The sequence below is a fragment of the Myotis lucifugus genome, unplaced genomic scaffold, assembly GCF_000147115.1.
Source record: "Myotis lucifugus unplaced genomic scaffold, Myoluc2.0 scaffold_24, whole genome shotgun sequence".
Classification (NCBI taxonomy): domain Eukaryota; kingdom Metazoa; phylum Chordata; class Mammalia; order Chiroptera; family Vespertilionidae; genus Myotis; species Myotis lucifugus.
Genome location: NW_005871072.1, coordinates 9,512,947 through 9,537,488, shown reverse-complemented (window position 1 = coordinate 9,537,488; position 24,542 = coordinate 9,512,947). Strand labels below are relative to the sequence as shown.

At 40.5% G+C, this 24,542-nt stretch overlaps 1 protein-coding gene across 3 annotated transcripts; it reads right to left on the bottom strand.

The window, feature by feature from the left end:
- Positions 1-301: 301 nt before the first annotated feature.
- On the bottom strand, positions 302-24,067 carry FBXL3 (F-box and leucine rich repeat protein 3). 3 transcript variants are annotated; one of them, XM_023751720.1, is made up of 5 exons: positions 23,915-24,065; positions 19,455-19,803; positions 16,014-16,136; positions 12,433-12,604; positions 302-2,785 (listed from the first exon to the last, which is right to left on the bottom strand). In XM_023751720.1, exons 1-5 carry the CDS (start codon positions 24,013-24,015, stop codon positions 2,142-2,144), a joined length of 1,389 nt encoding a protein of 462 aa, XP_023607488.1. In that variant the 5' UTR covers positions 24,016-24,065; the 3' UTR covers positions 302-2,141. The 3 variants fall into 3 exon arrangements, with proteins under 3 accessions (XP_023607488.1, XP_006086126.1, XP_023607489.1); XM_006086064.3 differs by lacking the exon at positions 23,915-24,065 and adding an exon at positions 23,780-23,897; XM_023751721.1 differs by lacking the exon at positions 16,014-16,136 and having other exon boundaries at positions 23,915-24,067.
- Positions 24,068-24,542: the final 475 nt, after the last annotated feature.

Sequence of the window (24,542 nt, the reverse complement as noted above, 5' to 3'; positions counted from 1 at the left end):
TTATTCTAAATGTAGGAAAAACCCATTTTTTATTTTCAACTTAACCACTTTCTTCATAAAATTTGAAGAATAAATTTACATTTCATGGTCAATTTTTAATTTCCTATCACTTTAGGCATCAGAGCTTAAAGATTCCATTTGCCTAACAAAAAAGCCATTCTACTATAAAGATTATTTAATGTTAAACATTATATCCATCAACTATGAATTTGAAACTAAAACCGTAAGTTTCAGTTTAACATGTTTTAAAATCAGTCAAGTATATATGTTAGGGTAGTTTTTAAAAATTGTAATACAACAGCATTAGTAACTATCTTTATTCTTAAATTGACAAAAGCATTTAACACATAGTTTACAGTAGAAACAAATTAAGTGCTATACATTTTGCTTATAAAGTGACTTAAAATATTTCAAGCATTATATAATTCCATTTTTACAAAAAGTAAATTTCCAAATAAAACTTTGGTTATTTGGTAGAACTGATTATGTACTGTCAAATCCATTTTCCAAAAGCTGTGCAAGGAAAAAAGCTTCATTCACTAACAGGTATTTCTGTACAAAGCTTTTTACTATTTAGTAAAGGGGGAGGGGGGAAATAGTATAATAATAACTTTTAATTTCCAAGTCTAGATCATTTATATGTGGCCAGAATACCATCACTTTTAAAAAGCAAAAATTACGCAGAATGTCACCTTTTACTTTATTCTTAGGAAGGTATTCCATTTAAAAAATAGATTAGATCTGTAAGACTATTAACTTCCATAATTACCAAAAATGCTTTCTAGAAGCATTAATATATTCCACGAGGGGTAAATCATTTCTAATTTCCCTTAGGAAGGTAATATCTACTAGCACTAGTGCTGAGAATCAAAGTTTATATAATATCTAAAAAAACTTAGCCCAAAACTTAGTATTTTTACAGATTCTACAATCTGTGGATTACCTTCATTCATAAGAAAAGTAATAAAAATGCTAACTTAAATAATATAAAATATCAGTTCAACCAAATTAACAATCACAAAACTATCGACATTGTTTTATTACCATTTTCCAGTCTACTGAGCAATATTTACTTAAAAATATGATTAGGAACTTAAATATATGCTTTTAAATTTACAGTTTATGCTGAACTGTACACTGATGTTTCTTTTATGATTTTTGAAAGTCCTACTTACATAACTATTTAATTCCAAAATGGAAAAATGAAATTAACTGGAGACTTAAAAATATATTCTTTCATGGAAATAATTTTTAAATATTTTAAAGTTCTACCTTTAATTATTTGAATTTAGCTTTTTAAAAATAAACTTTTCATTTCAATTATTGTTTAATACTTCAAAACTAGTTTAAACAAACAAAACCAAGGAGAACTGGTAAAACATTCCTTACTTTACATACAATGCCTCAAGTGCCACATAGAGTGATGTATTGCAGAAAAGAATTATAATGGTTTAGCAGGTTACAGAGCAAACCTAAAAGTTTATACTATACTAGACAATGCCTCCCTTCTGGTGTTTATTTTCTTTTAATTTTATCTTGGCTGTTTATTATCCTTCTAATATAACTACTGCGTGACATATATCAGATGTCCAAGAGTTACAATTATATTTATACCTCATTAAATGGCTTTGTAACATTTGAGAACATCCAACCAATCTTTTTCATTAGATACAAAATAACCTACATTTTTTTCTCACAAAATGCTTACTTTCCTGAGCTATATTAAACACCTTATAACAGGTATATGTATAACTGAAGACCCTAAAATGTCAAGTTTACATTTTAAAAAAAAATGCATAGACAACACAACATTTTGTAAAATCTATTAGTACTCACTTACTGGATATTATAATATATTGGTTTTGTTCCTTCAGACTGTAAAATATTCAATCTTTATAACAGGTTTCAGATTTGAACCAAATTAAAAAAAAAATCTGTAATCTGACTAAAGAAACAAAGTTTTCTGACCAAAAATGATTCATGGGTCTTCCAATAAAGTCCTTATATACTCAATAAAGATATTAAATTTCTGTTCCACAAAATAGAATTATATCAGAGCTACAGGAAATAAACTTTTATTATAATACAATATGCTTAAAGTTAAGGTGCTATTATTCATCATTCCCTACATCACTTAGTCTTTACCACGTGGGCATCATGTCTGGAAACCACACCCTACCAAGATGCTTGGACACTTCCCAATGAATCTGCTCCAAGCTATACGTTTGGTCAGGAATTAATACTTCTTCCATAATGGATAACTGAGACAGGCGGCCACCACACATCTTCACAAACTCAACAAAGGCACTACATGAGACTTCACATTCCCCTAGTCCAATAGCTGACAAATTTTTGCAACGTTCTGCAATTTGAATTAACTCTTCATCAAGAGGCCGTAATCCATTAGCACACACTACTAGTTCAACTAGTCTAGGGCATGTCATTCCCACACGGCCAAGCACATCTTTGCTTACTGATCTCCCAAAATAAAGATGGGTGGCAGGTATTTCATACCGAAAGAATGGATCAAATTCCTCTTCATATAAAAAAAAATACATCACTAAGTTCACTTTGGGTGAATGTCTGATGAAAGCATCCCAGCTGCTCTTCTGAATAGTATGGAAGTGTGTCTGTCCAGGATTCTCACTGACTACATCAATGCGCAAATGTTCTAATCGAACGTGTTTTTCAGAAGATAAAGCCAGCAGCAATTCATCACTTAACAAGTGGTAATTCAGGGCCAGTTCACGTAAGCCATGACATTGATCAGCCACACAAAGGATACCTTGGAAGAAAAAAAGACCTAATTATTTACAAATTTCTGCACAAGGTCATCTGTTCAAAAATTTAATCAAATACATGTCCCACAATAAAATCTTACCATATTTCCTTTACACAAAGCTATAGAATTTAAAATTTAGTTATATGATTGAACTAGCAGAAGGTAAGTTACCAGTATTTAAGTATTACTAATTTTGTCCATAATAAAATGAGCCCAAATTAAATATGACACCTTAGAAAGAAATGAAGCTCACTTATCAACTCAGAAAAATTAATAATTATGTCATTTAAAAATATACAAAGACTAAGCAAGGTTTATCCATATTTTTTTAAGGAACTGTTTACTAGCACTAAACTTATAGGTTAGGCAAGAAAAATTATATGATCATTGCAAGAGAAGCCAAAGGGCATTTTTTGAAATACAAAACCTTAATAAATCTTAATTAAAATGAAAATAAGGTAGAAACCATATGAAATATGATTTATGTAAATAAAACATTTGAAATGAAATATTAAAAAAAGAGATTTTCATCAAATGAACAGAGTTTAACTGCTAAATAGTATACATAATAAGTATGTCACATTTCTAAGAAAAAAATACCAAGATAAATGAGTCAAAAGGTAATTACCAACTCACATTAGTGGAAATATACATTATGACTTTGAAAGCTCTAACATACCCACAAAGCAGTTCCTTAAATTAAGGTTCCAATGCGTAGGGCACTATGCTTCAAAACTGCTCCAAAACCCTAGCAGCAGATGATTTACCAAAGGCTAATATCCGATCTCCAAAGTGGCCTAGTAAGACACACGCTATATACTGGTATACTACTTGATAAGTGACCCATTCAAACCATTTCCTTTGTGTGTTCAGAAACAAGAATAGGAACAACAAAACTCACATCATATTATGTACTATCTATTGTAAAACAATGATATGTCAGGTACTAGATATGTTATCCTACAAATACTCAAAAAAGTCTAGAAAGGTAAGTATCCTATTTTGATGTTGAGGCAGCTAACTTCAAAGAGCACAACTGGAATTCAAACACAGTAGTTACTGCTTAAGGAGTGACAATACTAAGATCACCAATAAGCCAAAAACTTTTTTTTAAAATGTTTTATTGATTTTTTACAGAGAGGAAGGGAGAGGGATAGAGAGTTAGAAACATCGATGGGAGAGAAACATCGATGAGCTGCCTCCTGCACACCTCCCACTGGGGATGTGCCTGCAACCAAGGTACATGTCCTTGACCGGAATCGAACCCGGGACCCTTCAGTCCGCAGGCCGACGATCCATCCACTGAGCCAAACTGGTATTTAAAAAAAAAAACTTTTTAAGAGTAGGAGGAGAATACAGGCAACAGAATCAGTGAAGAGATAAACGGAATGGCCAGTTTAAGAGAATCACCAGAAGAGGGAGTACAAGATATCTGTGCTTTAATGTTCAATCACTGCCAAGTTTCTGTGTCCACAAGGTGTGTATATACTATAAAATAAACTCTGACCACCCAAGGTAACCTGCACACATTTTCATTCTTTGCAATTTCATAAACCTAATATAAAAAGAAAAACACATGGGAAATGGTAACCTAAGATGCAAATACAGTGGGGCCTTGACTTACAAGTGTCCCGACTAACGAGATTTTTTGAGATACGAGCTGTCTCTCAGCCGATTTTTTGCTTTGAGTTGCAAGCTCAAAAAAATTCGGGTTACGAGCCAGCTTCAGATACCCCACCGCTAGTTGGCGCAGCGAACGTCACAGTGATTTGACATACGAGTAATTTGAGTTATGAGCTCCGTCACGGAATGAATTAAACTCATAAGTCAAGGCCCCACTGTAAAAGAAACTTGGAGATACCATGTAATAATTACTAAAACAGTATGGCAGACATTAATTCTCAAAGTAGTCCCTAAGATTCCATGTCCTAATCCCTGGAACCTGTGAATGTGATTAAGATACCACTCCCATGATTATGTTATACTAGTGGCCTGGTTCACAAAATTCATGCACATTAAAAGGGAATTAAAGGAAATATTTTAATATTGCTATTTGCCCTTTCTCTATAATAGAAGTGTCAGAGATGAAAGAAAATTAGTAAAATGTATATGAAAATCTCCCTCCTGTCAGAATCAAGTTCCTGCCTCAAAATCACATGAGACCCAAACCCGGCTGGCCCCACCCCCATTGGGCGAGACCCAGACCCGGCCGGCCCCACCCGCCTCAAGCCCCGCCAGGTGGGGGACACAGCCTCAGGTCCCCCATCAAGCCCTGCTGGGCCGGGGATGAAGCCTCCTGCTGATTGCAGGTAACAACCATTTTGCATATTAGCCCTTTACTATTAAGATATGCATTACCTATGGACACAGACAATAGGGTGGTGAAGGCCTGGGGCAGGGCAGGAACAGGGTGTAGGGGGGCAATGGAGGGGAAAAAAGGAGACATTGTATATTCTCAACAATAAAGATTTTTTTTTAGAAACCAAATGGGTGTAGCCGTGTTCCAATAAAATTTTATTTAAAAAGCAGGTGGAGCTGGATTTGGGCCTGCAGGCTGTAGTTGCTGACCCATTTTATTTTAAGGAATAGTTTAATGGATTTGGGAGAGAGACGAGAGAAGGAAAGATATTCATAGGCCCACAACCGGGGCATGTGCTCTGACAGGTAATCTGGCAACCTCCTGGCGCAGGGTACGATGCCTAACTAACTGAGCCACACCAGTCAGGGCTGCTGACTCCTTTTAAGTAAGTTTGCATTTCTGCTAGGATATTATCTAAGTCTAAGAATTTTTTGTTTTGTTTTGTTCATTCTCAGTGTTTTTCCCCCCAAAACAACATCTAATTTTTATTTCACATGTGCCATAGATTCTCCTAAGCCTGAATATAGTAATAATAGTTTTGTTTTTAAGTTTTTTCCCCCCCTGCATATTGTTTCCTCAAAATTGTTTGTTTTTGTTATATTAGAGGTTTTTCTCAAATAGTGATGACCCCTGGTTATCTGCTCATGTCTAAGAGATTGAATAGCATAGCGGTTGCCTCTGTGGTGGGGGAGGTGTTGACTGGGGCATGATGAAACTTTCTGGGGAGATGGAAATGTGCTATACCTTGAGTGAGGTATGGGTTGCGCAGCTGTATACAAATGTCAAGAGCCATTATACTGACCACTTAAGACCTTTGCATTTTCCTGTAATTGGCTTAAAGAATATAAAAAACGGTTTATGAAAGCAAGTTGCTGAGTAGTCCTATGTGGGGGGGAGGGAGGGATTAGGGCTGGTTGACTCAGGGGCTCAATACAAAGAGTTGGGGTTGGGCTGTTTCGTTGGGAAATCTCTGATGCCAACCTATTTAGGTATTCTTTTCTTGGTGAGTTGGGCTCTGAAAGAATACAAACAGGAAAAAAATCAAACAATTTGGAGAAAACAGTATGCAGGGAGAAGAAAATGAAAACAAACAGAAAATGAAACAACAGTAACAATACTTTTTGTTAATATAGTCAGAGATTGAAGGGAATACATTCTGGAGTGTCCTGTCTGGAGAGTTTAGCCTTGACTTCACTGTCAGGGAGCCAGAGGGGAGGGGGCCCCAGGTGATGGGACGGGAGGCAGGCTTCCCGCATTCAAAATGAAGCAGTCAAATAAGCCACTGGTGGGTCACAGGGCTGCCCCTCCCAGTTGTCCTGCTGTGTCCTGGGTTCAGAGACCCTGTTTTATCCTCTCAGGACAATGAACCTTCTGTCTTTGTTGGGGCGGGGGCGGGGTTGGGGCAGCTGCCCAGCTGTGCTGAGTGGAGAAGGAAATCTGAGGATTAGAGCCCTTTGTAGATCAATCCTCGTTTTTGGCCCCAGCTTTGCTCCCACTTCCTGGGTACTTAGTTCATTAACACAGGCGCCTTTGGAGGTTTTGTGGGGTAACCCCTGGTGCCCCTTCGCTTTTCTCACTCCTGGCTTAGGGTTCACTTCAGGGGCAATGTTCTCGGGCTGCTAAGGCATGGACCACATTCATCCGCCTTCCAGATTTATTCTGATTCATACTGTGGTAGGCAGAATAATGGCCACCAAATGTTGCCTGTGGTTCCGCCAGCCTCCTCAGGAGCCAGGTGCGTTCTGAGGGCGGGATCTTCCCGGAAATAGCCAGAAACAGCTCGGGGAGGGCGCCTCAGGGCCAGTGGGACTGATGGAAGTGGGGGTGTGGCATGGAGGTGGTGCCTGCGCTTCTGTGAAAGGGGCCAAGTGGAGCCTGCATGCTGAGCTGAAGTAGCACCTGTGGGCCATCAGGAGCACTCACAGCTGCCCTGGCCACGTGGGGAGTACAGGCCACCCTCTGCCAGGCCCTGCCTCGCCTGCCCCCATCCCCCGCTGCCACAAGTCCCCTCCCACCTGAGCCTGCTGCGAGTCTAGGGAGGGGAAGCAGCCTCAGTGCCTGAGGCCGAGTTCTAGGAGGCCAGCAGTGATGTCTGGATCATGCTGGCAGTGCTGGTCTGTTGGTACCTGTCCTGTCCTCTTGAGATTGACCCTGCAGGACTACTAAGAGAGCCAGTCCCCAGTTCTGCCCAGCCTCCACCACCAATTGATTGGAGTCTGAGGGCCAGGAGGAGGGACCAAGAGGTCTGCCTTCCAGCCACTTGCCAGTCACCGCTGCCACTGATTGATCACCTCCCCCTCCCTCAGCTCCCTATCCTGGTGTTCAGTTGAGCCTCCAGTCATTGTGGATGTGACGGACCCAGGGTTTTTATATATAGGATAGCATAGTTGGCTTTAAAACAAGATTATTCAGGTAGTCCTAATGTAATTGCATGACCCCTTTAAAAATCCAGTGAAGAAAGGAAGTGAACGGTATTTCCTGTGTGAACACCCAGACATGGAAGAAAACACAAGCATTCTAAGAACTGACAGAAGTTCAACACAGATTATCCAAGTAAGAGATTATTTTAAAGGTTGAAGCCCAACAGACAGGCAAGGACAATATCATATAGGATCTTGCCAGCCTCAGTAAGGAGTTTGGATCTTATTTAAAGAACAGTAAGAAGTTTCTAAATAAACTGGAGGAAAAAAACCATCAGATTTATATCTTAGAAAGATTACTCTGGTTGTAGCATGGAAATCAGATTAGAGAAGAGCAAGGCTGCAAGTCAGGAAATCAATTAAGAAGGTATAGCCCAAAGATTGTGGGGCCTAGACTAGAGCAGTAAGAGTGGAGATAAGAAAGGTACGGTGTCTTAGTTAGTTTGGGCTATTTAACAGAAGTGAGTGGCTTAAAAAATAAACATCTATTTCTTACAGTTCTTGAGACTAGAAGTCCAAGATCATGGTGCCAGCATGATCAGGTTTGGGTGAGGGCCAGAAGTCCCCCCCGCTTGTAGATGGCCACTTCTCACTGTGTTTTCACATGGTGGAAAGAGATCGTCTCTCTTATAGGGGTACTAATTTTATTGATGAGGCCTCAACTCTCATGACCTGTTTATCTACCAACCCACCTCCAAATACATTGGGGATTAGGGTTTCAACACATGATTGGGGTTAAGGGAGAGGGAACACGACAAATATTTATTCTATGGCATCATAGAGATTCAAAGCATACTTCAGGGATACCAGACCTCAGTGGAAGGAATGTACAAAGTAAGAGTAGGAGGAATCAAGGATGTCTATCAGGTCCATGACAACCAGTTGGATGATGCCATTCAATGAGATGGTAAAAAGGGAAAAGCAAATTTGAACAGGGGGGAAAAAGGAAGTTCATTTGTTTGAAGTACCTGTGAGACATTGTAGAGGCACTGGGCCATCACAACTCAATACACAGCTCTAGAGTTTCAGAGACACCAAAAGTAGGAGGTATTAACATATAGAATGTAACTGAAGCCATAGGCGATGAGAACAGAGCCCCGAGTTTACACAGTAAAACAAAAAAGGACCCAATATAGAAGACAGTGAAACATCAAAGTTTAAGGAATGAAAAGAAAACATAGTAGAAACAATCCGAGAACAAAGAGGAAAATCAGGAGTATGATATCAAAGAGGCAAGACACAGGTTGTCAAGTGGTCCCTAGAGGCCCAGTAATAGACAATTATAAGGACCACTAGAGGCCTGGTGCATGAAATTGGTGCACTGGGGGGGGGGGGGGGTCCCCCTCAGCCCATCCTGCACCCTCTCCAATCTGGGACCCTCGGTGGATGTCCAACTGCCGGTGTAGACCCGATCCCTGTGGACATCCCTCTCACAATCTGGGACTGCTGGCTCCCAACCGCTTCTGCCTGCCAGCCTGATCACCCCCTAACCACTCCCCTGCCAGCCCGTTTGATGCCTAACTGCTCCCCTGCTGGCCTGGTCCCTCCCAACTGCCCTCCCCTGCCAGCCTGGTCGCCCCCAACTGCCCTCCCCTGCAGGCCTGGTGGCCCCTAACTGCCCTCCCCTGCTGGCCCGATCGCCCACAACTGCCCTCTCCTGCCGGCCATCTTGTGGCTGTGGGCACCACCATCTTTGAGGGCATGGCAGTCAATTAGCATATTCCCTCCTTATTGGCTGTGGGCACCACCATCTTTGAGGGCATGGCAGTCAATTAGCATATTCCCTCCTTATTGGCTGTGGGCACCACCATCTTTGAGGGCTGGGCAGTCAATTAGCATATTCCCTCCTTATTGGCTGTGGGCACCGCCATCTTTGAGGGCAGGGCAGCAATTAGCATATTCCCTCTTTATTGGCTGTGGGCACCGCCGTCTTTGAGGGCGGGGCAGTCAAATAGTATATTCCTTCCTTATTGGCTGTGGGCACCACCATCTTTGAGGGCAAGACCGTCAATTAGCATATTCCCTCCTTATTGGCTGTGGGCGCCACCATTTTTGCGACAGTGTGAGGGTCAATTAGCATATTCCCTTTTTATTAGATAGGATATGAAATGGGCAAAAAGTTTGATAAGATGTTCAGTGAAGAAAGCAAAATAGAAAATAGCCTGTAATTTCAACTTAGAGAAACTGCCCAAATGTGCAAAACATGGGTAGAAAGAAAATATACAAACATGTTAAATTTTAAATTAAAATCCTTTATAGTTATACTCTTAAATTAAAAACGGTTATAGCCCTGGCCAGGTGCCTCAGTTGGTTAAAGTGTCATCCCGTACACCAAAAGGTTGCAGGTTAGATTTCTGGTCAGGACACATACCTAGGTTGCAGGTTTGATCCCTCGTCCAATTGTGTATGGAAGGTAACCGGTTGATATTTCTGACATTGATGTCTTTCTCTCTCTCCCTTCCTCTCTCTAAAATCAGTAAAAGCATACATATCTTTGGGAGAGGATTTTTAAAAAGTATTACAAGTGCTCCATCTCATTCCTGAACAACTAGTCCAAAAGTCATTAGGTCACATTAAGCAAGCTTATACCATACTATCAGAACTGATGTGTGTATTTAATAAAAATAAACATGGGATGTATTGGGATAAAGAGAATACTGAGCTCACTCTCACAGAGAAACCAGAGACCCAAAGGCTCCCACACAGTGCTACGAGTTACATTCAGAGTACTATAAAAACGATAGGGCAGCTAAAGCAGAGAGGAGGAGGAAACAGGAATAAAATCAAAACAGCTGAACTGAATTCTGAAAGCTGAGCTGGAGTTATCTAGAATCTAGATGAAGTGGGGGAAAACAGGTATTCCACAAGGTACAGGGTTCTGATGACACACAGGTATAAAGAACTGTAGTTTTCATAGGGCTCAAGTAAAAGCTGCATGTGAGGGAGCAGCAAACATAATTAAAGAGATAGGTGGAGATCAGGATACAAAGGGCCTTGTACACGATGAAGCTTTGAATTATGAACCTTACTCTCAGAGCAATCTATACAGTAGGTAGTAAAATGTGACCAAGGTTACATAAGAAGTAACTGCCAAAGCCCATTCTTTTTCATTTAGATTATCATATTTTGTGATAATCTAGAAGTGGCAGAAGTTCGAAAAATATAGTCATCTTTTGGTATCCCTTGGTGATTGGTTCCAGGACAAACACACAATACCATACCACTCCTCCTTTCCCCCCTGCAGAAACCAAAATCCACGATGCTCTAGTCCAGTGGTTCTCAACCTGTGGGTCGCAACCCCTTTGGGGGTCGAATGACCCTTTCACAGGGGTCGCCTAAGACCATCAGAAAACACATATATAATTACATATTGTTTTTGTGATTAATCACTATGCTTTAATTATGTTCAATTTGTAACAATGAAATTGGGGGTCACTACAACATGAGGAACTGTATTAAAGGGTCGCAGCATTAGGAAGGTTGAGAACCACTGCTCTAGTCCCTTATATAAAATGTGTAATATTTGCTCATAACCTATGCACATCCTCCCATATACTCTAAATCACCTCTACATTACTTATAATACTTAACACAATCTAAATGCTATGTAAATAGTTATTATCCTGCATTGTTTAGGGAATAATGACAAAAAGGAGTCTGTATATGTTCAGTACAGACACAGTACACATCAGCAACAACATAACCTTTTTACTTTTCCTGAATATTTTCAATCCACAGTTGGTTGAATCCATGCATGCAGAATCCATGGACATGGAGGGCCCACTGTATTGCAAGAAATCTAGCCATTCCCATCACCAAGATCCTCTGTGTGGGAGATAGGGGAGAATGAACAAATCATCTCCATCCAAGAGAGACTCATTTTCTTGGGGGAAAAGCCAGGCTTTAGTTATGGCAAGAAAGTGGGAAGTGTTCTGTAAAGAGTTCAAGAATTTAACACTGTTCCTTAAAAATAATAGGTTTCCCAAATAAAAACCAAAGGATTGGGAGGAAAGTCAACAGTGGGAGGTTGAGTCAGGAGTGAAGCATCAGAGAGTAGTATAAAATACGGGCTTATAGTAACTTTACAATACAAGCCATTTGGAATTTAAATGAAATAAAACTGAATAAGGTAGAATACTTAAATTCTATATGAGAAGCGTAGAGAGTTTATAATGCTATTATTCCTCCATTTGAAGCGGCCTTTGGCTCCAAACTTCAACTTAGGAAAAGCAAAATATCTTGCAAAATATAAGGCAACAACTTCAGCACAACTCCTGTCCTCCACATAGTGAGAAGAAATCCAATTATGAGATTACACAGACTCAAAACCTACCCTGTTAGCTCAAATGCAATAAGAGAAAGTTCTATTTTACCTAAAGGGGCACTCTTGGCCTTTCATTTTTTAAATTTATCCATTTTGTTTTTAACACAGGTTGGACACAAATTGCCGAATAAGATTAGAAAATAATTTGGAAGTGTCAATGCTACAAAATTTGATTTATGACATTAAGAACACTTATGTAGCCCTAGCTGGTTTGGCTCAGTAGACAGAGCATCGGCCTACGGACTGAAGAGTCCCAGGTTCGATTCCGATCAAGGGCACATGTCTGGGTTGCAGGCTTGATCCCAGTGTGGGGCATGCAGGAGGCAGCGGATCAATGATTCTCTCTCATCATTTATGTTTCTCTCTCCCTCTCCCTTCCTCTCTTAAATCAATAAAAACATATATATATATATTTTAAAAGAACACTTTTGTAAAATAGATGAAATAATCACATTAATCCACCTTCAAGATTAGTGATCATAGTTTTTCTTAATTTGATAAAAATATCAGTACATTTAAAATGTTATCTGGCAAAAACAAAACATACCTGCTGGGGACACGTGAGGACAGCTGCTCATTTTTAGCAGCTTGAGCGTATCACTGTTGTTGGCCACCAGTACTTTGAGGGATGGATCATCTACTGGGGTATCATCTATCTTAAGCGAGGATAAGGATTTGGAGTTTACAAACACTACTGTCAGTGCAGAGATAAAGTGAGACTGGAAAGCAAAAAAAAAAAAAAAGAACATTGTTTCAATTCTACAAATGCGAATTGAGGGAGTTATCATAATACACATATGGTTCATTTGAACCCTAATGATATTATTTCATAACTATTTTAGGGATAGCATCCCCTTCACTCTGTTGAAGCACCTTTTTACCTTTGGGAGAAAAAAAGACTTCAAGACTCAGGATGAGTGTTTATATCACAATTATTGGTAAGGAAAAACAGGAATTCTGGAATTCAGGTTGATAATACCTCTCAGACATTTCACATCACCTTATCGGAAACCCTACTCTCGTGTTTTATAACAATTAAATTGCATTATTTTTTGGTTTGATAGTAATGACCGTTAAAACAGTAATAACTATTAGCATAATCACTAAAAATTAAAATAACAATCAACTCACAACCTAGGAAAGACTCATTTGGAATATGAAAGCTTATATAAAATTTGATTATAAAATAATAAAAATCATACCTAAATAAAATTCCAAATTTAAAATGCCTTTAAATATGTTAAATTATCTATAACTAGAGGCCTGGTGTACGAAAATTCATGCATTGGCGGAGGGTCCCTCAGCCCGGCCTGCCCCCTCTCACAGTCTGGGAGCCCTCAGGGGATGTCTTACTCTGCGGGAGGTGACCAGGCCAATCAGGGGAAGGCACCGCCCCCATTACCCCACCACTGCTGCCACTGCCAGTCGCCGCGGCTGCCTATCCTTGGCCCTCGCAGCTGCCGCAGCTTTGTCCAGAAGGACGTCTGGCTGTCCAGTCTAATTAGCATATTATGCTTTTATTATTATAGATTAGAGGCCTGGTGCACAAAATTCGTGCATGGGGGGTGGGGGGCCCCCTCAGCCCAGCCTGCACCCTCTCCAATCCGGGACCCCTCGGGGGATGTCCGACTGCCGGTTTAGGCCTGATCCCACAGGCAGTTGGACATCCTTCTCGCAATCCGGGACCACTGGCTCCTGACCACTCACCTGCCTGCCTGCCTGATCACTCCTAACCACTCTGCCTGCCTGCCTGATCGCCCCTAACCCCTCTGCCTGCCTGCCTGATCGCCCCTAACCCCTCTGCCTACCTGCCTGATGCCCCTAACTGCTCTCCCCTGCCGGCCTGATCACCCCTAACCCCTCGACCTGACTGCCTGATCGCCCCTAATCGCATCTGCCTGCCTGCCTGATGCCCCTAGCTGCTCCCCTGCCGGCCTGATTGCCCCTAACCACTCTGCCTGCCAGCCTGATCAACCCTAACCACCTATGCCTGCCGGCCTGATTGCCCATAACCACCTCTGCCTGCCGGCCTGATGCCCCTAACCACTCTCCTCTGCGGCCTGATCATGCCTAACCACTCTCCCCTGCCGGCCTGATCGCCCCTAATCACTCTGCCTGCCTCATTCTCCCTAACCGCTGGCCTGCCTGCGTACCTGATCGCCCCTAACTGCTTGCTGGGGGGCGGGGCAAGCCCTGTGAGGGGCCGTCTGCCTACTTGATCACCCTTAACCGCTGGCCTGCCTGCCTACCTGATCACTCCTAACCACTCTGTCTGCCTAATCACCCCTAACTGCTTGCTGGGGGGCGAGGCCAGCCCTGCAAGGGGCCGTCTGCTTACCTGATCACCCCAACTGCTGGTCTGCCTGCCTGATTGCCCCTAACCACTTGTTGGGAGCGGGGCCAGCCCAGCGAGGGGCCGTGGTGGTTCTGGTCTCTGGTCGATCCGCTTATGTGGCTGGCCTTTTATTATATAGGATACTAAGTTATCAGCTGGATACAGAATCTAACCTAAAGGAACCACTGTAGGGATACAGGAATTCAAGCATCGTCAAGGCTTGGTGGCTCAGTCGGTTGGAGCATCATCCCATACACCAAAAGGTTGTGGGTTTGATTCCCAGTCAGGGCACATACTAGGTTGTGGGTTCAATCCCAGTTGGGGAGAGTACAGGAGGCAACTAATCAATGTTTCTCTCTTTCTCTCCCTCTCTCTCTCAAAATCAATAAAAACATAGCCTTGGATGATGATTTCTAAAAAAAGGTTTAAAACAAAAGCATGGTCAAAGTATATGAGTTTGAATAAAAATTAAGAAGCCATAACCAGTGGATAAAGAATCCAGGAGGGGAAAGAGAGGGCAATACTTGGTCAAACATTTCTCCACAGAGCCAATCTGACCTTCCTTTTAGCTTTATAAATTTACTTCAGTAGTAAACTGGGAAGAGGGCAGGCTAATAGCCAGAAAGTACAACTGACCCTTGAACAAGATGGGTTTGAACTGTGTAGGGCCACTTATATGTGGATTTTTTTTTTAATTGAAAAATCTCAAATTTTGTGTAAGTGGATCCACGCAGCTTAAACTGGGGTTGTTCATGGATCAATTATATTCGACCCACAGCTGGAAATCCCAACATGCTGACGGCCAGATTTTAGAATGCTCAGGAGTGGGGCCTCCCAACCCTATGTTGTTCAAGGCTCAAATGGACAATGAAACACCATCTCCTTAGTCACATTCCTTTTTTGTACTGTAATTAAATAACTGTTTACTATTTATATTTTGATTAACTATTTTACTATTTAAATGCTAATATTTTCCTATCAAACTCAATTATATCTCATACAACCACATTTCTTCATTAGTATACTCATAACCGCATTACTGCCTTCATTTTCCCATTTCCCTCAGATTTAGCTTTGATCAAATAGACTTCTTTCATGTTCTCTTTGGTTCTCACAAGATTTCCAAACTATAGCAACACTTTATTTCAATCTCTACAGAAGTCCTAATAGGAAAAGAAAAAAAGAAAAACAGTACAAGCATCTGAGGCCCATCTATATATAATAAAAGCCTAAGCGACTTTTTACAGCTGAATGACCGGTCACTATGGTGCTCACTGACCACCAGGGGGCAGACGCCCAACGCAGGAGCTGCCCCCTCGTAGTCAGTGCGCTCCCACAGGGGGAGCACTACTCAGCCAGAAGCCGGGCTCACTGCTGGTGAGCATAGCAGCAATGGTGGGAGCCTCTCCCGCTTCCACAGCAGGGCTAAGAAGCAGCGAGCAGAGCGGTAAGGAGCGAGCAAGAGGGTGGGGTAAGGAGCGAGGGGTCCCGGACTGTGAGAGGGATGTCCAACTGCCGGCTTAGTCCCGATCCCTATATGTCTCTTTTCTAATATGCTTGTTTCTCAGTTTTAGTCTCTTTTAAAACTTCCTATAGAATCTAAATTCATTCACTCTTCAACCTTACTCATAAAAAAAGGAAAAGTTCTTTTAAAAATTCTATTAACATTCTACATAGCAACTGATTTTCTATTATACTACTACTTTTCTTACATTCCCAATGTCAGTATAAGAAATGGATAGGGTTTCAATGATTTCTCAGTAACAGCTAATAAAAGAAAACCAGCAAGATACCTTTGGTAAATCCATAAAACTTGGCCGAGCAGTTGAAATAAGTCCAAGTGTTTTTAAAGAGCAATTCACAAGTTGTGATAATATATCACAAGCTGCTTCAGCTGATTCTTTGCTGCTGTCCACCTTAGAAGAGAAAACACCATTTACCCATCAGTATATTTACTCTGTGCATTTCTTAACTTTACAAAAGCAAAAAATAGTTATTAGTTTATTGCATTATAATTTAAAGAATTTATATTCTTTTGATCACCCACCCTCACATAAATATGAATATATATCAACCTAACTCTTCACCAGAAAGTTTTCTTTAAATAAAATCTGTAAATTAATCCAAGCTGTACTGACACTAACTTTGCTTAAGAATACATCTTTACAGTACCAGACGATGTTTATAAGCAAGCATACCTGCTTTCAGTACTGACACTGTCCACTTTTCTTTGATTTTTAATTTCACCAATCTGCTCCAAATGTCCAAAAAGGCATACCTATACGTCTTTTTCTTTTCTTTTTTTTTTAAAATATATTTTTATTGATTTCAGAGAGGAAAGGAGAGGGAGAGAGAGATAGGAACATCAATGATGAGAGAGAATCATTAATCGGCTGCCTCCTGCACGCCCCCTACTGGGGATCGAGCCTGCAACCCAGGCATGTGCCCTTGACGAGAATCGCACCTGGGACCCTTCAGTCTGCAGGCCAATGCTCTATCCAATGAGCCAAACCAGCTAGGGCTACGTCTCTTTTTCTAATATACTTGTTTCTCAGTTTTACTTTGTCTCTTTTAGGACTTTTCTGAGTCACCCTGAGAAATTATAAGGGCAACTGTCAAAACTTAACTTTCATTATGAAAAGATATATATTTAATGTTGAAAGACCTTGGCTTTGAGTTTATTCCAAACTGACTATATAACCTTGCATAAAATTTATCTTTGAAAAATAATTATATATTTGGTAATGGGTACAATCATACATATAAGTACATTATGTATAATACCCATGTTACAAGACACAAGAAACTGAAGTATTTACTCAGAAGGTTCAAATAAATCACAACTGGGGATTCACTGTCCATGATATTACTGAAAAAATGAATGCAAAGTGAAATTAGGGAATCCAACCAGTCAAGCATGAAAATGTGAAACTAAGTAGCTGCTCCTACACACTCTTCTGCATAGATATATCTAGGTAGAAGGGTAACATGGCCAAAAAACTCAAGAGCTCTTTTTTTTTTTTTTTCCCAAAAAGGAAGTTGCTCCTTGGGCTAAAAAGAATAGTTTAAAGTATTGTGTTTACTTTAATTACAGATTGATGTACATTACCTTAACCCCAAAATGTTCTGAGGACCTGGTTGTACAACTGTCGTACTGATTTATGTTAAAGTGTCAGAGCCTTTTATAATATCCTTTGGCTAAGTTTCTCTACACCAGTGGTTCTCAAAGTGTGGTCCCTGGACAGCAGCATCAATATCCCCTGGAAAGTTGTTAGAAATGTTAATTCTCATGGTCAATCCAGACCACTGGAATCAGAAACCCTGAAGGTGGGAGCCAGCAATCTTTATTGCAACAAGCACTGGTGGTTCTGATTGCCCCTAAAGTTGGAGAACCCCTGTTCTACACTAACAACGGACCGGTTAGTAATGAATTAAATACAAGTTTTATCAGGGGAGGTCAGAAAAATCCTGTGATGTGGCTCTTTTTGCAAATCAGAAATTATTTCCTCAGCAAAATAAACAATAAAATAAAAATGTTTAAACTTATAGGACAAGTGATTTTGTGAGGATTATACAAGTTGGATGCAGCTGAATTATCACAGGGCTGTAAAAGATTAACACTGATCCAGCCAATTCAATGGATGGACTTGATCTTTTGACCTATGTGATTAACATATTATACTATTTTTTTTTTTTTTTTTACAGAATTTACCATTAGAACATTCTTAGACAACTCAAAGATGAATGAAACCAAAGGGAAGGCTCTTGAGTTTTCTAAACCAGGAAGCGGGGGAGAGACAACACATGAGAAGTTTCCAGCTTTTTGTTTGTTTGATCCTCCTACCTTCTCCCACGCTTTCCCCCAATTAGGGTTGCCAGATAACATACAGGACATCCAATGAATAAGTATGAAGTATGTTCTAAATAATGCAAGGGACATATTTATACTAAAAATTATCTGTTGATCATCTGAACTCAAATTTAACTAGGCATCCTCTATTTTTATTTGCTAAGTCTAACAATCCTACCCTCAGAGGCCTATGAGCCTTTATGCATTTTCCTAGGAAGGAGGCCATTATACACCCAACCATTCCCATCACCAGGTCTCTCCTCATCCTTGGACACATAATGGGTGAATATGCTGGTCATCTCCATCGAAGGAATAACATTCTTGGGAGCAGATAAGACTTTAGTTTTGGTAAGGAACTCTGGGTAAGAATCACTGTTTTATCTAGGTTTAACTTGACCTGTTTAATAACTGCTACATATGATTAAATCAGGTATTCAGGTGTCACTTTTCAACAATTACCAGTGTTACTCATTTAGTACATAAGCATGCCCATATTCCATTATTCATCCCCCAAACAAAACATTACTAACATCTGACCTTATACAAACCACCGTGATTCCTTAAATTATTCTAGACATCTCAAAAAGCCACCCCACTCCGTTTATCTCATCACTGCATGATTTCAGTATGTCCCTTCTAGCAATGAAAGAACCAAACAGTTCTTTTGGCATTCTTCTGTGTACCTTTTCTATACCTCTCTAAAATATATTCTTTAAATCAGCGGTTCTCAACCTATGGGTCGCAACCCCTTTGTGGGTCGAACGACACTTTCACAGGGGTCGCCTAAGACCATCAGAAAACACATATATAATTACATATTGTTTTTGTGATTAATCACTATGCTTTAATTATGTTCAATTTGTAACAATGAAATTGGGGGTCACCACAACATGAGGAACTGTATTAAAGGGTTGTGGCATTAGGAAGGTTGAGAACCACTGCTTTAAATCTTTTACATAAAAGCTCTGTATCTCCTTTTTCTTTGAAGACCCCATATCATAAATCCATCAATAAGCAAACTCAGTCCCTATTAGGTAGGAACAAGAATTAAGTGTTAGTTATAATTTCCACATCTAAAAAATGTTATTGTATATTTGTTTTCCCTTAAATTGTCTGCAATAATGTGTTTGACAGCTTTGGTCAATGACTTATGCTTATTTAGTGGATGCTTTTGCTCTTTTAAGAAATTATTAATAATTATAATAAAATGGAGTAATTAAGCTCAAGTATAATTATTTGTTACAGCTTCTAAGGAACCTGATAATTCTAAATCTTTAAGCAGTTTCCCTAAAAAGCAATTTCAAAGACATGAGAAGATGAATTGATTTAAAATACAAAGGTCACTAAATATGCTTTATTTTTTTAAAAGGATTTAAAGTATTACCTTGAAGCTGACATATTGCAGATGGTTTGAATGTCTTTTAATGATCTGTTTGATCAGCTCTGGATGTGTAGCTTTCAAGTAAGATGTAGCTGGCTGATTCAGTTCAAATTCAAAACACCTCCATAAGTCAGGCATGTGAAATACCTGGTTCCAGTTGCGGCAAACTTGTGAAGCATGAGCCCGATCAAGGAGAGGCAAATACTTAAATACTTGGAGAATGATGTCCTGAAGGAGATTACCCCAATCACAAGTCTGAGAATGCTCATTTATAGTCCTCTGTTTCTTGGATTTCTCTGCAGTATCTTCTTCTGATGAATTATGGTCACTATCGCTTCCTCCTCGTTTCATCCTATTCAGAAAAACGCGTAATTTTTTTCATACTTAAACTTCTGAAGAAAGTAAGTTCAAAATTCATTTTTCTGTCACTGAGATGTGTATATATGTATTTGCAAAAACAAACATGCAGAAAGAACTAGGCCAGTAATTCCAAGAGTATCAAAACAAAATATAATGAAAACAAAAGTGGAGACCAACTATCATCTTACAAATTTTATACAGGTGCTTAAACATTTGTATTTATATTGTACTATTTTTTGGGGAAAGTTATCACAATTTTGAAACAAAACCAAGAATTTATGTTTTAAAAGTTATAGTCAGCGGCCCTTGCTGATGTGGCTCTAATAGTTGGAGTGTCGTCCTGTACACCGAAAGGTGGCAGGTTCAATTCCGTGTCCAGGTACGCACAGGAGGAAACCGATCAATTTCTCGCTTTCTCTCTCCCTCTTTCACTCTAAAACCAATTTTTTAAAAAAAGTTCTAGTCAACTAACTAAAAGAGAACCTGCAATGACACTTTACTGGTGTGGCTCTGGAACTAAGCTCCCTGGGTTTGAATCCTGGCTCTATGACTCACTGGTTATGTGGCCTTGAACAGTTACTTGACCTCCCTGTGCTTGTTTGTAAAATGAAGATAACACATAGGGTTCTTGTGAGGAATTAGATTGTACTAGGGCTTTTGAAAGGAGACAGATGACTGTTAAACTCAGTTACAGCAAAGCAGTCCAGTACTAAAGACATCAAAGTACATGACACAAAATAGAAAAAATGATCCTGTTTGTTTTAAAACAAAGTGTGTGTGTGAGAGGGCAAGAATACACATTTATGTATGAGAAACACACACTGGAAGTAGGTTCACCACATTAATATAGTAACTAACTATAATAGTGGGATTATATTAATTATATTAATAGAATATTGTATTATATTGGAATTTAATAGTGGTGGAATTACAGGTGAACTTTTTTTGCCAATATGCTTCTCTATATTATACATATTTTAATTTCAATAAATTACACTATAATCAGATAAAAAGATCTTGTTTTAATTTGGCTTTTTGTTGTTTTTGAAAAGTATTGCAGACTCTAAACTAAACGGGTCTTATTCACTTCAGAGCCTGCAATACTTTTGTCTTTAGACGGCAATTGTGGCATGATAATGGTTCGAATTCGGAGTCATTGTTTTTGAAAAGAATGACTGGCTCCAACTCTCTTCTTGGCACACTAGTATATAAGAATTTCCAATTCCTGTGTGGGATGAAGGATGTGCAAATACATGAATCTTAACCAAATATGTTTCCAGATTTTCTCTCTATCCAATAGCTAGCAATATTTGTGAAAAAGGAAGGGGGAATGCAGGGAAAGGGAAAGAAAGAGACCCCCTGGTCTTTATGGCATTAAAATCAGCCCAGGAGGTCTTAGCACATGTGCAATAAACTGCTTTTTCCTCATTGCTCCTATTTCCAACTTTTCCGAGTTAAGTGAATGATGTATATCCTTTTGAGCAAAGGGCGGAGAAGGGAAAAAACAGAATGACAGAGGTGATGGCAAGAGGATAGCTGTGCCTTGGCTGGTTTTGCTCAGTGGATAGAGCATCGGCCTGCAGACTGAAGGGTCCCAGGTTCCATTCCGGTCAAGGGCACATGTCTGAGTTGCGGGCTTGATCCCCAGCAGGGGGCTTGCAGGAGGCCCATCAATGATTCTCTCTCATCATTGATGTTTCTCTTTCTCTCTCCCCCTCTCCCTTCCTCTCTGAAATCAATAAAAACATATTAAAAAAAAAAAGAGGGTAGTTGTATGGAAGACTAAAACTTATGTGTGAATCTATGAATGCATATTTTAAAATGTGTTTAGAGAAAAGATAGTATAAACTACAATGTAACCTTTAATATTAAAAAATCTCTCCCAGTAATGATGTCCTACTAGAGGTTGAAATAACACTGTCATTATGACCCATTTTTCTGCTTTAACTTATCCTGAAGGCTTACTTTAATTTTAGCATATAAAATTTGGGTCAAAGAACAAAGAGTTTGCCACCCAGGGCTTGTAATTTCTCTTCTGGCTATCTAAAACTCTTTAGTATTTTGAGATACAGAGATTCAAAAAGAATGAAGCCATGTTTATAATTTCTACTCCCTATCATAGAATGCTGATCGCCTATTTTTGGAGAAAAGTCTTCTAAAACCAGAACTGTTCATCTTAAAAATGAAATGATTCATTTTACTTTAGAGCAGCGGTTCTCAACCTGTGGGTCGCGACCCCTTTGGTGGTCGAACGACCCTTTCACAGGGGTCGCCTAAGACCATCCTGCATATCAGATATTTACATTACAATTCATAACAGTAGCAACATTAGTTATGAGTAGCAATGAAAATAATTTTATGGTTGGGGGTCACCACAACATGAGGAACTGTATTTAAAGGGCCAGAAGGTTGAGAACCACTGTTTTAGAGTATATGGACACACAAACAAAAATAAAATGACCGTCTTATCCAAGCAAATATCTTTGTTAATACTTTGCTGTTCCTAACAACACATTCTTTTGTCTATTACAGTTCTGTTTTAAATAAAGTATATTTCAATACCTTTCCAAGTTGAGGGGAGAAAAGTTGACACATTAAAAACAAGTATGCAACACTGAGGACTAGTATCTCTTCATCTAGATCAGGGGTCCTCAAACTACGGCCCACCGAAAACATTTATCCGGCCCGCCGCTGCCTGTCCTGCTTAGCAGCCAACTCGTCCCAGGCCCGCAGTGCGCATGTGTGGAATGTCTGAGGGACAGTGAACTGGCCCCCTGTTTAAAAAGTTTGAGGACCTCTGATCTAGATATTAAGACTAAATGACCACCAAAGTATATTTTAAGCATTTACTAGTTTATAACTAGCCAAAAAAATCTGTAATTTATCATATATAATGATTGTAATATGTCAGAATTATAGTACATTTAGTAACAGAAAAAACTCTAAGCCAAATGCCAATAAAAATGGTCTCTGCATTGTCCTCATTTATGCATGAAAATAGAACACAGTGGGCACCTAATAAAATTTTTAAGTATCAATTTTTTTCCAAGATGATCTCATTTATCAATGCAAAAATGTACATTGCTTTCCAAAGTATTTTATTAAATCTACTTACATATGAAGCTCTGCTATATCAAAAGTTAATTCAACCCAGCCAGTGTGGCTCAGTGGTTGCGTGTCAACCCATGAACCAGGATGTCAGGGTTCCACCCCCGGGTTGTGGGCTGGATCCCCAGTGGGGAGTGTGCAGGAGGCAGCACGTCAATGATTCTCTCTCATCACTGATGTTTCTCTCCCCTCCCTTCCTCTCTCTGAAATCCATACATACATATACATGTATTTTTAAAAGTTAGTTCAAAGCACCCATCAGTCTGCAAAGAATTTACATCAATGAACTATTTCCTACTTTTCGTCAAAGTGAAACACCTCATATATTTAAAGAGAAGGGCAGTCCTCGCTGGTTTGGCTCAGTGGATAGAGCGTTGGCCTGTGAACTGAAGGGTCCTGGGTTCGGTTCTGGCCAAGGGCACATGCCCGGGTTACAGGCTAGATCCCCAGAAGGGAGGTGCAGGAGGCAGCCGATCAATGATTCTCTCTCATCATTGATGTTTCTCTTTCTCTCTCTCTCTCTCCCTTCCTCTCTGAAATCGATAAAAATATATTTAAAAAAAATAAAGAGAAGGGCAGAGATGGAAGCTGGACAATAAATGTCAGGGAGACTTTGTAGAGCACCAAACACCAAGTCTCTTCAGGGCCCCGGCAGTTCAATTTCAAACTGCAACTTTTTCTGGCCCCAAATAATTAATGCAACTTAGGCCACCAGAGCATTTGGTGGGGGACTGATATTCCCACCAAGGGCCAAAAAGCAAACGAATGCGGGAAGACTGCGGACTAGCTGAGCAGCGCAGGGGGTTGCAGAGCGAGCAGTCACACCTCCTCCCCGGGGGCGAGCAGCAGAGAACGCTCACCGGGTGCCCCTCGTCGCATCAGGCACTGCCAGTGCCCTGGGCTCCTGGTCGTTTTAGAAGCTCTTCTGCACTGAGCTCTAAACAGCTCGTTTTGGCATCACATTTCCTTCCCATTTAGGCTCTCCCTTGACTAACATTAAAATGAACAGGCGCACTCTGGCCGGAATGCAAGCATAAGCCCGTGGAAAGGGATGAACTCTCAGAGCTGGCCGGCGGGGAAAGCGTAGTGATGGCATTCTGCCTAGTGGTCATCTGTAGATAACTGGGGGCGATGGCAATTTTAGAGCTATTTCAGGGATGGTAAAAAAATAAAATAAAATTAAAGATAAGGGCCATTCGACTGGGTATCATCAGCCACAAAACAATAGAAATCTCAGCTCTTGGCTCGGAGACGCAGGCCGACCATTTCACAGGCCGGGTCCCATCCCACCCGGCGGCCTCCCGCGGCCCCGAGCAGGGAGGCTGCCCGCGCGGCGCGAGTTGACCAAGTTTTCCACTGGCCCCGCCCCGGCGCCACCCTCCCCGGCCGGCCGCGCTGACATTCCCTCCGGCGCCGCCGCCCTGCACTTGTGTGTTGACATCTCAAAGCCCCCCGTTTCTCACGCTCCAAGCAGGGGCGCACCCCCACCCCGGGGAGGAGCCGGGGGGCCGGAGGGAAATGGCCCCTCTACAGAAACACGGTAGAACCCGGGAGGGTTTCAGGCCTGGTCCTCCTGATTTTTTTTTAAAGGGGTGGGTGGGGGGAACGCCCCCGAAGGGCCTC